Genomic DNA, 15,278 nt, shown 5'->3' on the forward strand with positions numbered 1-15,278 from the left:
GGGGCATGGCCAAGCGGACACAGTGTGCGGGGGGCGTGGCCGAGCAGGCACAGTGTGCGGGGGGCATGGCCAAGCGGACACAGTGTGCGGGGGGCGTGGCCGAGCGGGCACAGTGTGCGGGGGCGTGGCCGAGCGGGCACAGTGTGCGGGAGGCGTGGCCGAGCGGGCACAGTGTGCGGGGGCGTGGCCGAGCAGGCACAGTGTGCGGGGGGCATGGCCAAGCGGACACAGTGTGCGGGGGGCGTGGCCGAGCGGGCACAGTGTGCGGGGGCGTGGCCGAGCGGGCACAGTGTGCAAGGGCGTGGCCAAGGGGGGCGGGGCCGACCCGAGCGGCCAATGCGACGGTTGTCACTGTAATGATGTTATTTTGGAGCAAGACAGACAGACAGAATAAGGCAATTATATATAGATGGGAATAACAGATGGACAGAACTGGAGAGGTGAGGACTCTGGAAATGTCTGGAGTGAGATTTATTACTGTGTCTCTCCATAACCAGGATTACACAGTAGTGAAGAAGACCTCTAGTGAGCGCTGTCAGGCCCCTGTGTCTGAGGGATGGGGAAGACCCCTGAGCCCAATCACGGGGCCTCCACCTCACCCCCCGATACATGAGGACATCAATGACCAGAAGATCCTAGAACTCACCTACAAGATGATTGAGCTGCTGACTGGAGAGGTGACACTGCTGGGAATGCTGGGACATTATACAGTAACGCTATGAAGGGATCGGGGGTGACGGTATCATTGTATGTGTCAGGTGCCTATAAGGTGTCAGGACGTCACCGTCTATTTCTCCATGGAGGAGTGGGAGTATTTAGAAGGACACAAAGATCTGTACAAGGACGTCATGATGGAGGTTCCCCAGCCCCTCACATCACCAGGTAATAGACAGGACTAAATACACACGGCCTATAATTATCTGTATGTAAGGAATGAATTCAGCCCCTGTATGTGTCTCCTCCAGGTCTATCCAGTAAGAGGACAACACCAGAGAGATGTCCCCGTCCTCTTCTCCCACAGGACTGTAAACAAGAAGATCCCGATGTTCCTCAGGATCATCAGGTAGGTGGAGAGAAGGTGCCATGAAATCCCCCTATGATGTGTAGACGGCTGTGAAGGTCTTGTGCTCAGTCTTGTTTTATCCTCCAGTATTATATGTGTTATACTTGTGTAATGAGAGCGGTGGAGATGGCAGGATTAGAGCTGATCATAGATGGGACTTCTCCATCTGTCTGTGACTTTTACAATATTTGTTTCAGGGGGAAGATCTGCCCCATATTAATACTACAGAGACATATGTGAGGGGTGATGAGCGGAGTAAAGAGGAGATTCCTACAGATAACCGCCCAGGTGAGTAGTGACCACTAAATGCAGAGAAGTCACAGATTCCTCTCAGTCCCCGGCTGTGGCTGCTTTATCCGTGGTGTAGTCCGGCCATATCACAATCAAGTGGTCCCCATTCTGCCACTAAGCCAATGTGTTGAAATTGTCCCCATTACTTGGGCATTGGAGGTCCTTCTGTTGGAGTTAGAGGTTGCGTACTCACAGCTGCCCAGATTTCTAAACTACAAAGCCAAATAGCAGTGTAGCACCCAGGGATATGGGGTACTCGGTTCCGGGTTATGTACGCTCTGGGGATGTCACGATGGTGGCCGTTACCCGGTTCCGTGCCCTGGTCCCTTTTTGTAATGGGGGATTTTTACAGGGGATATTTGAATAGAGGTTATTCGTGACGCCACTTGCGGTGTTGCAGCTAAGTGTCTCTACTGGGGCTGATGGTATGAGCAACTAGTATGATAGTCCCTCCACAAGTAGGGTATTGCCCCAGCGGGTGTATGGTGCAGTGAGCGTCGGAAGAAGGAGTCCAGATATTGATTCAGTGCAACTAGTTTACTCACGTTGGGATGTTAACTGGTTGCCCGAGGCCGGCTGGTTTTGCCTCCAGGTCCCCTTCGTCCCAGTGCCAGTCTGGTTCTTTGGTACCTTCTTCCCCTGCACCTGTCTCTGGTAAGTGGGTCCCCCTGGTATGGAACACTGGGGGTCCCCGGTCTGTGGTTTGTCCACCTCTGTCCGCCTGACGGTAGCGTGATCCCTGTGGGGTTGCAGTCTCTGGTCCTTTCTCCAGTTCTCTCTTTGCTACTGAGTCTTCAAATTCTTTAGGGTCAGCAAGGTCCTTGATGGTCCCCTTTGCTGTGCAGGTGTTAACAGGTCGGCTTGAAGCTCTTTCCTGTCCTAGGGTCCTGTACCCTGTCGGTGCGTAGTTCCGGGAATACTTCACCGGCAACCACCTCTCCTGGGTACCAGGTCATTGTCAACCCGAGTCAGGATGTCGCTCAGTCACACCTCTCACTTTCACTGTCAACTTTCAACAGTCACCGCAGTTCTGACTATGTCTGCTCCCTTTCACTGCAGACTTCCTTCTCCTTTCTGTGTCCTGACTCCTCTCCACAGTTTGGGATTACCTGGGTTCTTGGTGTTACTGGCACTGGGGTTCTGAGTCCCTAAGGGTGTAGGCCCTGCATCCTGGTGGGTATGCAGAACTTTGTAGCACCCCGATGGATTAAGGTTCACTACATTAGCGTACATAGAATGTGCGGACAAGTAGAATGATATTATGATAGCCTGTAGGAGATATCGGAGGGTGATGATGCTGTTTCCTTCCTAGATTCCTGGCATTATATAAGATGAATCTACCTTCTCTGTATTTTGTGCTGCTGAATGTGATAATTTAGTCCCTACAACACCAGGTCCAGTCTTTTTGATCAAACTTTGCTTTTATGATAGACAACATTAAATGTCCAGTGAGATCCAAGTGTGAATTTCTGTACAATAGTTTCCCCTTAGGGTAAGTTCACACAATGCGTTTTTCACGGCGTTTTTGCGTGTTTTTTGGGTGCGTTTTTGCCCAGAAAACTGCATGACTTTGCTTCCCCAGCAAAGTCTATGAGTTTTCATTTTTGTTGTCTGCACACAGCATTTTTTTTTAGCTGCGTTTTTGTAGTGCCCACAAAAACGCAGCATGTCAATTATTTTCGCATTTTTCACTGCGTGTTCCACCCATTGAGTTCAATGAGCTGTTTAAAAACACAATGAAAAACGCAAATTGCAAATATAGCTGCGTTTTAGTGCGTTTCTATGACTAAAAACGCAGCTATAAACACAAGGGGTGGGTAGTAAAGTGACATGTACAGGAAGAGGATTCCTTCTGTCAGTAAACACAGAAGCATAAATCCTCCCGGTACTGCCACCGCTGCCCCCACTTCCCGCCGGTGCCATGTCTGCTCCCGTGCGGCGCCATGGCCGGGCAGGAGGTGGAAGCGGCTGTGAAATCAAAAGTGAACAGTAGAAAAAAAAAGTCATACTCACCTGTCTGCAGACTCCCGGTGTCATGTCCGCTCCCTGCTCCTCTCCCGGTACCGCCACCTTTGCTCCGGCTGTGTGCTGGCTCCCAGGCAGCACGTTCGATGGATACAGGACCTGGCGGTGATCACCTGATGCGGTCACATGATGCGGCACCTGACGCATCAGCTGATCGCAAGTCTCGCGGTGACGCCGGCTTTTACCGCCCGGCTGGCTATCAGCTGATGCCGTCAGGAGACCGCTTCACTGATTACCGGCAGCTCCTGGTGCGATCGGACAGGAGTCAGAGCGCAGACGTGTGTATTTTTTTTTTTTTTGCACCGATGCATCAGCTGATTGTATAAAAGCCGTTTATACAATCAGCTGCTGTGTCATGTGATTCAGGTCCTTGAACCTGACACATGAGCTGATTGCTTTGCCTTCCAGCAAACCGATCAGATGATATTGAATCCGGATTGGACAGCGCGGGACCCTTGACCCAGGATTACTGCGGACGGGTGAGGGGGGGGTTTATTTCAATAAAGATGGAGTCACTAATTGTGTTGTGTTTTATTTCTAATAAAAATATTTTTCTGTGTTGGTTTTTTTTATCTTTACTAGAAATTCATGGTGGCCATGTCTAATATTGGCGTGACACCATGAATTTCGGGCTTAGGGCCAGCTGATAATATACAGCTAGCCCTAACCCCATTATTACCCAGCGAGCCACCCGGCATCAGGGCAGCTGGAAGAGTTGGATACAGCGTCAGAAGATGGCACTTCTATGAAATTTCTTTTCAAACTTACTTTGATATATTCAAGGGGTCACTTTTATCTCAAAATATTATTAACCCCAAATTTTATAAAAAATTCCTTTATTGTACAAAAAGCTAAACAGACTCATAGACATATAAACATATAAAGTGTCTCAGCTGGATTCAATCAATAAGGGGATAGATGCATAGCAATACATAAATCATCCCTCTTTCACAATCTAATACATATTTCTCATCGTTCCTCAAAGGGAGAAAAAGGTTTATATACATTTCCTATCATTATTCACATCATATATATATACATGTATTAAACCTATTAGTACTCACTGTCACACAATGGTTTAAGGAGCTTTATACAGAGACAAAAAATATATATTTCGTCTCTATACCTAGCTCCAACCCCTATCCAGTTTAAGAGACAGTCACATCACATTTATGCATAAATTATCCCTGGTTACTCTGTTTTGATACTTATATGACCACTACTCAACATCCCAATCACATCCTTAACTGGTCACTTTTACAGAGGAAAAACAGGGATAGCTTTAAAACTGAGCGCATCCTGGAATACCCAAAGTTATTCCTAACAGAACCAACACCCAATATATAGTGTAACTCATCTAATGAACTGTTATTTTGGATATCATGCACCCTATAAAATGCCAAAAAAAGGTCATTCACCACAGAACAGAGAACCAATATCGGCCCAAAGCCATCATCTGGACTGTAAGAAAAAAGATTTTTTCAGTGAAGCAACAAACACATATAAGCCAAAGATGATACAAGATAAAAAAGTCCAGTAACCATAATTTGATCCCTAATAGGATTTTTGATAGATGAAATATTTCTCACATATCCACTTGAGATCATATAAGATAATATCCTTCTTCATAGAGACAATTAATTTCAGACATATGTCATGTCGCAGGTTCCTTATGGTAATGGTTAGACACTCTGTGCTTGATAGCTCCACACTCTTGGGATACAATTTACACCTTACACCTCGACGCGTTTCCCCCTTTGTATAATAGAGCCAAAGGGTTCATCAGGAGGTTTTATTGATCCATGAGTTTAGTATCAATATTCGATATGGATCTAAGAAAAGAAGAGAGAAATATATATAGTCTCTCAGTATAGGTAAAAAACACTTCCCACCCATATGGAGACTTCATCATAAGGATCCTACTTAAATTGTGGCTATAGATAATCTCCTTTGGTACTCAAACGCCCCATTCCATATAAATATTCCCCACATAAATGCAAATATACTCCCTGTAAATAAAAGGGGGGAGCACTAAGATGTATGCAGATATAGATAAGCCAACCCTGAAACAGTCATATGGACCAAGTCAGTCTACCAATTTTAACAATACAATAGATATATTCAATGTCACTTACCCCAAAAACACCTCAGATAAAGTATGGTATGCAAAACCGGACCACTACAGCAATCATTAAGGGGTCCAAATAAGATGTGACTGTATAGATCGGCAAAACGCCATGATAACCTCCGTCACAAAAATCCCCAAATGAGGACACCAGCATGCCAAACACTCACCATGCGGCAGCCTTTTAAATGAGAGCGGGAGCCATTACGTTTCTGGTCCCAACCGCCTCCCATCATCCATCGCGACCGCGGACATGCGCAATCATTTATTACACCCCGCTTAATACATACACACCTGATGTAAACTTCCATATAAATCATCAGAGCCAACACGCTTGCACAAACCTGCGCCAACAACGCAGCTGCCCATATTCACAAAGCGGCATCGCGGAATTCCCATAGCGCAGCGCCGCGCATGCGCCCAAAGATTATAGTTCATTTCAGCCACCGCGCTTGCGCATACATGCGCTACCAAAACGGCCGCCCATATTCTCAAAGCGGCACCAAGAAGATTCCTTAGCGCAGCGCCGCACATGCGCCCACGGCACATAACATCCACAGGCTGATCTCGGCATATAAGACTCTTACATCAAGAAAGGCCACACAAAAAACAGGGTAATATTTACTACCTGACCTTATTTCTTTATTTCTTTATAGATATTTTAGGAGACCTAACTGCATACATATATTATAGTGATATTAAAGTTAATTAGGGCCCATTCAAAGAATGGGGACATTCAGTCCCTAAAACACAAAAAGTAAGACCTACACCTACACCTACACTCTCTTAACCAATTATTGATCTTTAGCTTACTATTAGTAACGATAGAAACCCTACCCAATGAAAAAGGGGGGTTAGAATTATGGAGGTTATCATTCAGTCAAACCTCCTCTAGTCTTTTCAATATCACTAGGCTAAACACTAGGGGAAGTAAAGAAGAAAACATTCCCCCCCACATTAAAACCACCCCAAATAATCCTCAGATATATCACATCCAAATATAGATCAATCCAAAAAACACCCATATGTTAAATTTTCATTAAGACCCATCGGTTGTACCGACCCCAAACGAAAGATCCATTCCGTTTCTTTCCTAAGAATCTTATTGTCCCAATTCCCTCCTCTTTCATTTTGTGTGATTACTTCTAGGACCTCAAATTTAAGTACGCCTGAATCACCTCCATGATTTTCCCAAACATGGCGGGATATGGGGGTATCCCGTTTATGCCGGATATCCCCCAAATGATCCCCTATACGCCTTCGAAATTCACGTCACGTTTTCCCAACACAGTTCTTTGGGCATGTACATGTTACTACATATACTACCCCCTTTGTCAGGCAATTTGCAAAGTCCCTCAAAAAATACTTAATTCCTGTAGCTACACTGACCGAATACTTAGAAACATTAATCCAACCACAGAAGTGGCATCTACCACATCTGAACGTTCCGCAAACCCGACGGTTCAGCCATGTCCCCTCCGGTAATGGCTTTTTATAGTGGCTATGTACCAGTCGGTCTGCTAATGACCTGCCTCTCCTAAAAGTTATCCTAGGGTCCTCTGAGATATTTTCTCCAATAGATTCATCCGCCTTCAAGATACCCCAATGTCTCCTCAAAAGTCCAAAAATTCGTTCCACCTGCACATTATAAGTACCAATAACCCTGATCTCATCTGGGTTAGTTCTCTGTATATTTGGAACTAGCAGGGAACTCCTTTGTTTATGAAGAGCATGCTGGAAGGCTCCATTCAGGGCCATCTCAGGATACCCTCTGTCTCTAAATCTTTCCCTCAGGTTGGAAGCCTCCAACCTGAAAGAATTAATCTCAGAACAGTTGCGCCTTGCTCTCAGGTATTGTCCCTTTGGAATACCCTTCCGAAGGGGTAATGGGTGATGACTCTCCCATCGCAAAAGACTATTTGTCGATGTAGGTTTCCTGAATATGGTTGTGTGAATAGAACCCCTCTCATCCAATGAGATAAGTAGATCAAGAAACGATATTTTACACTGGTCTATCTCGTATGGGAACCTTAGATTAAAACTATTCACACCTAATTCCCCTACCATTTGCACAAATTCCTCTCTAGTCCCAGTCCAAATGATCAAAACGTCGTCTATATATCTGTACCACGCACTTATCTTATCCTGCCACCATTTATATTCCCCAGAAAATACGACGGTTTCCTCCCACCAACCAAGGAGGAGATTTGCATAACTGGGCGCACATGAGCAGCCCATTGCAGTCCCCCTGAGTTGATGGAAGTACTTACCGCCGTATAGAAAATAATTATGGTGCAAGACATATGACAATAGATCGATGACAAAATTATTATGACGGTCGAAGTGGACGGCCCTCCCAGATAGATAGTATCGGACAGCTTGTAAACCCTTCTCATGCACGATACTACTATAGAGAGCTTCCACATCGATTGATGCCAAAAATGCTCCCCGATCCACTGTCATCCCTTCCAATTTCAATAGAAGGTCCGATGTATCTCTTAAGTATGTGGACAGTGATATCACAAAAGGCCGTAATATTTTATCAACATAAATTCCGACGTTCTGACCAATCGAACCTATTCCGGCCACAATGGGTCTCCCCTTCAGTGGTTCCAACCCCTTATGCAATTTAGGAAGTGCATAAAAGGTAGGAACCACCGGATGAATAGGGACAAGGAACCCGTGCTCCTGGGCCGAGATTAAACCCGTATCCAAGGCTCCATCCACTAACACAACCAAATTCTTAAGGAACCGTTCAGTAGGATCAATCTTAAGAACTCCATACGTATCAGCGTCCCTCAGGACTCTCATACACATGGAGTTATATTCTTCATGATCTAAAACAACAATGTTGCCCCCCTTATCAGAGGACTTAAAGGGGTGGTTCACCCATTTTTTTTATTTTCTGTAGAAGTTCTACTTACCTTTCTAGGCGTTTTCTCCATTGGCTTGTATTTCCATTTCTGGCACTGAGCGGCGCTATGCTGCACGCTCAGTGCCTGTCACATGACCCCCTGGAGCTGTGGCCGCCGGCATCCTCTGACGTCCCGGCATTTCCGGGCTCTCAAACAAGACGGGTACGTCACAGGATGCCGGCGCCACTCAGATTGAGTGACAGGGCTGTGGGCGGTGACTACCGCACGTCACAGCTCAGCATCGAGGGGAGGATCCGGAGGACGTCAGTGCGGAGCCGGAAGCGTCCTGCAGATGGTGAGGCACGGGGCGCCAGTGTGCAGTACAGGGGGGGGTTCTTCAGCTGAATCCCCCCCTGCACGTAAGTATGTGATCACACTGTCCACCCGCCCGCTCTGCTGCGATGTCAGGAGAGTGGCCGGTGTCGGGCAGTGTGATCTTCTGCTCCTCCCAGCAGCAAGACACTGACAGACATGTCACCGCTGTGCTCTGCCATCTGTCCTGCTGCATGGGACCAACTGTCTGCACTCTGTCACCTGCACCACAAGTCACAGAGTGGAGACAGTTGGTGACAGAGCACCTCTGCCCCCCCCCTCTTATTTCCCCACTCTCTTCTCCCCCCCTCTCTCTCTTCTCCCCCCCTCTCTCTCTTCTCCCCCCCTCTTTCTCTTCTCCCCCCCTCTCTCTCTTCTCCCCCCCTCTCTCTCTTCTCCCCCCCTCTCTCTTCTCCCCCCCTCTCTCTTCTCTCCCCCCTCGCTCTCTCTTCTCTCCCCCTCTCTCTTCCCCCCCCTCTCTCTCTTCCCCCCCTCTCTCTCTTCCCCCCCCTCTCTCTCTTCTCCCCCCTCTCTCTCTTCTCCCCCCTCTCTCTCTTCTCCCCCCCTCTCTCTCTTCTCCCCCCCTCTCTCTCTTCTCCCCCCCTCTCTCTCTTCTCCCCCCCTCTCTCTCTTCTCCCCCCCCTCTCTCTCTTCTCCCCCCCTCTCTCTCTTCTCCCCCCCTCTCTCTCTTCTCCCCCCCTCTCTCTCTTCTCCCCCCCCCTCTCTCTTCTCCCCCCCTCTCTCTCTTCTCCCCTCCCTCTCTCTCTTCTCACCCCCCTCTCTCTTCTCCCCCCCTCTCTCTCTTCTCCCCCCCCTCTCTCTCTTCTCCCCCCCCCCCTCTCTCTTCTCCCCCCCTCTCTCTCTTCTCCCCTCCCTCTCTCTCTTCTCACCCCCCTCTCTCTTCTCACCCCCCCTCTCTCTCTTCTCCCCCCCTCTCTCTCTTCTCCCCCCCTCTCTTCTCCCCCCCTCTCTTCTCCCCCCCTCTCTTCTCCCCCCCCTCTCTTCTCCCCCCCTCTCTCTCTTCTCCCCCCCTCTCTTCTCCCCCCCGCTCGCTCTCTTCCCCCCCCGCTCACTCTCTTTTCCTCGCTCTCTCCTGGCATGGTCAGTACAGAAATCTCTCCATCGTGGAGGGGTGAGAGGGAGTAATAAACATGGAGTCCCTACTGTGTCTGTGTATTTATTTCTAATAAAGTATTTTTCTCTGTGTGATGTCTTTTTTTTTTTTTTTTTTTAAAACCCTTTGTTGGAGATTCTTAATGGCCAAGTTAAACTTGGCCTGACATTAAGAATCTCGGGCTTTATACCAGCTGGTAAAACATAGCTGGTATTAACCCCTTATTACCCAGCGTGCCACCTGCCACCAGGGCCACTGGAAGAGTTGGATACAGCGCCTGAAGATGGCGCTTCTATGAAAGCACCATTTTCTGGGGCAGCTGTGGACTGCAATTCGCAGTGGGGGGCCCAGAAAGTTTGGGCACCCTGCACTGTGGATTCCAATCCCCAGCTGCCTAGTTGTACCTGGCTGGACTCAAAAATTTGGTGAAGCCCACATCATTTTTTTTTTTTAATTATTTCATGAAATTCATGAAAAAAAGGGCTTCTCTATATTTTTGGTTCCCAGCCGGGTACAACTAGGCAGCTGGGGGTTGGGGGCAGCCCGTAGCTGCCTGCTGTACCTGGCTAGCATACAAAAATATGGCGAAGCCCACGTCATTTTCTTAAAAACGTTTTCAGGGAAAAACCTTTATAAAAAAAAAAAATGCTTCCCTGCATTTCTATTGCCAGTGAAAGTAACACCAAGCAGCGGGGGCTAGCAGCCAGTAGCTGCTTTGGTTACCCTTAGCAATAGAAAATGCAGCGGGAGCCAACAAACAATGTGATTTTTTTTGTTTTTTTATTTTTAATGAATTTTTTTTAAAAAAAAATCGGCATGGGCTTCGCCCATTGAGCACCAGAGCATTTTACTGCTCAATTCATCACAAGTAATCAGATGACTCCAGTGTCGGACGATTACTTGATCTGTGTCCCCCTGCATCCATCGCAGCGTGTACGGGCTGTGAGGTCAGCGGAGTGGAGACAGTGACATGCTCTGCTCTGACACATAGTGTGCTGCATGTCACTATCTTTCTCCACTCTGGTACTTGGTGTGCAGGTGACCGGATGCTACATGTCACTAACTGTCTCCACTATGGGACTTGTTGTGCAGGTGAGAGTGTATACAGTTGGTACTATGCAGCAGAAATCACAGAGTGGGGCAGTTAGTGACATGTATCATCCGGTCACCTGCACAACAAGTCCCAGAGTGGATACAGTGACATGCAGCACACTATGTGTCAGAGCAGAGCATGTCACCAACTTGCTCTGCTCTGTCACCTGCGGTGCTGCATGTCACGTTTTTGCCGCGATTTGGTGCCTTTTTTGCTGCGTTTTTGCTCACTGCGTTTTTAATCAGTGCACAATGCCATTAAAGATTGTTGATGAAAAAAAAAAAAGGTCTGATGTCATTTCCTTATTCAAAATGTTCATTGTATGCAGGAGAGCAGACAGCAGCTGCAGAACTACAAGGCTCAGCATCCTCCATTCACTAGTGTATGCAGGAGAGCAGACAGCAGCTGCAGAACTACAAGGCTCAGCATCCTCCATCCAGGACTGTATGCAGTTTTTTACCCAAAAAGAAAAAAAAAATGACATGGGCTTCGCCATATTTTTGTATGTTAGCTGGGTACAGCAGGCAGGTACGGGCTGCCCCCAACCACCAGCTGCCTATTTGTACCCGGCTGGGAACCAAAAATATAGAGAAGCCCTTTTTTTTTTAATTATTTCATGATTTTCATGAAATCATTTAAAAAAAAAAATGACGTGAGCTTCGCCTAATTTTAGTGTCCAGCCGGGTACAACTAGGCAGCTGGGGATTGGAATCCACAGTGCAGGGTACCCAAGCTTTCTGGGCACCCCCACTGCGAATTGCAGTCCGCAGCCGCCCCAGAAAATGGCGCTTTCATAGAAGCGCCATCTTCTGGAGCTGTATCCAACTCTTCCAGCTGCCCTGATGCCGGGTGGCTAGCTAGGTAATAATGGAGTTAGGGCTAGCTGTATATTATCAGCTAGCCCTAAGCCCAAAATTCATTGTGTCACGCCAATATTAGACATGGCCACCATGAATTTCTAGTAAAGATAAAAAAAAACACAACACACAGAAAAATATTTTTATTAGAAATAAAACACAACACAATTAGTGACTCCATCTTTATTGAAATAAACCCCCCTCCGCAGTAATCCTGGGTTAGGGTCCCGCGCCGTCCAATCCGGATCCAATATCATCTGATCGGTTTGCTGGAAGGCAAAGCCATCAGATGATGTGTCAGGTTAAACTACGTGAATCACATGACACATCAGCTGATTGTATAAAAGCCGATTATACAATCAGCTGAAGCATCAGTGCAAAAAAAAAAAAAAATACTCACGTCTGTGCTGATTACCGGTAGCTCCTGCAGGGGAGTCTGATCCTGGCCCATCACTGCAGGAGCTGCCGGTAATCAGCTGATGAAGTCCCCTGACGGCAGGATCAGCTGATAGCCGGCCGGGCGCGAAGAAGCCGGCGACACCACGAGAATCGATCAGCTGATGCGTCAGGTGACTGCATCAGGTGATCTACCGCCTGGTCCTGCAAGCTTCGTACGTGCCCCGGGGAGACTGCACACACCAGAGCGGCGGTACCGAGACAGGGGCTGGAAGCAGGCATGGCACCGAGACCCTGCAGACAGGTGAGTATGACATACACACACACACACACTGTACATATATACACACACACTGTATATACGCACACACACTGTATATACGCACACACACTGTATATACACACATACACTGTATATACACACACACACTGTATATACGCGCACACACTGTATATACACATACACTATATATACGCGCACACACACTTTCTTCCCCTGGCTGTGTAGAGCTGCTGCTGTCTCTGTATGATTGATCTCAGTGCATCCACAGGGAAGAGGCAGGGAGGAGGGTTTGGGTGGGAGCAGAGTGGGTGTATTCGACACAATGGGTGTGTTAGATAAGCTAGACACCGCCCTAGAGCCACAAAGAATTCTGGGACTTGTAGGAACTGAACACAGGAAGTCAGAGGAGAGATTAACCCCATCAGAGCTGGAGCCAGCAATGACCGTGTGCTGCTAGTGCACAATAAAAGGTAATTTTGCTGAAAAAACATAATAGATGTGTTGAGGGGCACATATTAGCAAGATTTATCAGAAAAAAAAAAATCAGTTTTGGTAACTGGACAACTTCTTTAAGGACAACATGTCTGTTTTTCTCCAAATTCATCAATGCTTCCCACTCCACCTGACTCAAATTAGATGACACCTTACTATTGAGGTTTTAGTCTTCCAAGATCCTTTTCAACTAGCTGCAGGAATAAGTCAATTTTACCATAGTCCCCAGAGGGTGGCATCTTAGTACTTTTCCTTTTTAAATCGGTAAAGGGACCCTTTCCTAGTTCTGGCAATTCATCATTAGCAAGATCCATCAAATCTCCAAAGACCTCTATATCCTCCTCCTCCAATCCCAGAGCGAGACACTGTTCCTTGTTATTGGATTTAAAAAAAATTTTCCACTTTAGTTTTCGACAAAACAGATTTAGATCTTTCACCCAGGTAAACAGGTTAAAAGGTGTGGTAGGAGCAAACGATAAACCCTTCGATAGTAATTGAATTTCCTCCTTTGAAAGGTGCTGTCGACTCAGGTTAACAACTTGTCCTGAGTTTACTACAGTTAGGTCCAGAAATATTTGGACAGTGACACAAGTTTTGTTATTTTAGCTGTTTACAAAAACATGTTCAGAAATACAATTATATATATAATATGGGCTGAAAGTGCACACTCCCAGCTGCAATATGAGAGTTTTCACATCCAAATCGGAGAAAGGGTTTAGGAATCATAGCTCTGTAATGCATAGCCTCCTCTTTTTCAAGGGACCAAAAGTAATTGGACAAGGGACTCTAAGGCTGTGTGCACACGATGCGTTTTTTACCGCGGAAACGCTGCGTTTTGAACCGCAGCGTTTCAGTGGCAAATTGCATGCGTTCAGCTTTCCCAGCAAAGTGTATGGGAAAGCTGAAAAATCAGTGCACATGCTGCGTTTCTTTCCGCAGCGTTTTGGATGCCAAAAATCGGTGCGGAAAGAAAAGCAGCATGTCACTTCTTTTGTGCGTTGTGGCTGCGTTCTCTCCCCCATTGAATCAATGATGCGGGTCAGAACGCAGCCACAACGCATGGACCTGCTTTTTTGTTGCGGTCCGCGGGCTTTGTCGGCACGCCAGAACGCAGGCATTTACCTGGAAGTGAGGTCAAGAGGCTTCCTGTTGACCTCACTTCCTGGCAAAGCCCCCGGTGTCGCCAAAGTGCCCGCCCCGACCCCCGAGTCCCCGACCCCCCTCCCGAAAATCCAACATGGCCGCGCGCACAGTAGCGCACCGGCCGCCCTGCTCCTATGATTTCTGTCGCATGTGCAATAACACATGCGACAGAAAACTGTTCCCCAGGCCCTGCCCGTTCACCCCCTATTCCCCCCGGTGTCATACATACCTGTCCGGTCGCAGCGCTGATCCCCCGCGGCCCCCTCCTCCTTCAGTGCACGCTGGCCGGTCACATGTGCAGAGCAGCTGACAGCCAGCACAGTGTTCAGTGTGAGCTGTGCTGGCTGCTCGGCAGTCTGCAGCTGTGACCCGGGGAGAGTGGGTGCAGATTTTTGCACCCACTCTCCTCAAATGGAGGGTCTGCCCTCCTAGAAAATGGGGGATACGTTTCCTGAACGTGCCCCCATATTCTAGAAGGTCCAGAGGCGACGTGGGACATCCATATGGATTTCTGCGGACCCATTTTTTTTTATTAAATTGGAGAACAAGGGAATGATTTGGGGAGTGTTTTTTCTAATAAAACATTTTTTGTTGTCTTTTTTTGCTTTTGTTTACTGTCAATTAGTTATGTCGGGTGTCTGATAGACGCCGTGACATCACTAATTGCTGGGCTTGATGCCAGGTGACATTACACATCTGGTATCAACCCCATTTATTACCCCGTTAGCCAACGCACCAGGGCGCGGGATGAGTTGGGGCGAAGCGCCAGGATTGGCGCATCTAATGGATGCGCCACTTCTGGGGCGGCTGCGGCCTGCTATTTTTAGGCTGGGAAGAGTCCAATAACCATGGCTCTTCCCACCCTGAGAATATCAGACCCCAGCTGTCAGCTTCACCTTGGCTGGTGATCTAATTTGGGGGGACCCCACGTTATTTTTTTTTTTATTCTTTATTTATAAATAAAAAAAAAAACATGGGGAGCCCTCCAAATTGATCACCAGCCAAGATGAAGCTGCCAGCTGTGGTTTGCAGGCTACAGCTGTCTGCTTTACCCTGACTGGCTATCAAAAATAGGGGGGACCCCACGCCATTTTTTTCATTTTTTTTTTTTATTTTTTATTGGATAAATACTAAGCTAGGCACCCTTTAGTGCCACATGAAAGGTACTA

The 15,278-nt window shown here is 47.4% G+C and overlaps 1 protein-coding gene across 1 annotated transcript in view; it reads left to right on the forward strand.

The window, feature by feature from the left end:
* Window positions 1–967: 967 nt before the first annotated feature.
* The window catches only part of LOC142258829 (uncharacterized), a 117,135-nt gene continuing 102,824 nt past the window's right edge, over window positions 968–15,278 (forward strand). Inside the window, exons 1-2 of the mRNA XM_075331413.1 lie at window positions 968–1,063; window positions 1,261–1,351. Of these exons, the coding sequence (XP_075187528.1) occupies window positions 1,310–1,351 (42 nt within the window). The 5' untranslated portion in view covers window positions 968–1,063; window positions 1,261–1,309. The remainder of the gene's footprint in view (window positions 1,064–1,260; window positions 1,352–15,278) is intronic.

This window comes from Anomaloglossus baeobatrachus, assembly GCF_048569485.1.
Source record: "Anomaloglossus baeobatrachus isolate aAnoBae1 chromosome 5 unlocalized genomic scaffold, aAnoBae1.hap1 SUPER_5_unloc_13, whole genome shotgun sequence".
Lineage (NCBI taxonomy): Eukaryota > Metazoa > Chordata > Amphibia > Anura > Aromobatidae > Anomaloglossus > Anomaloglossus baeobatrachus.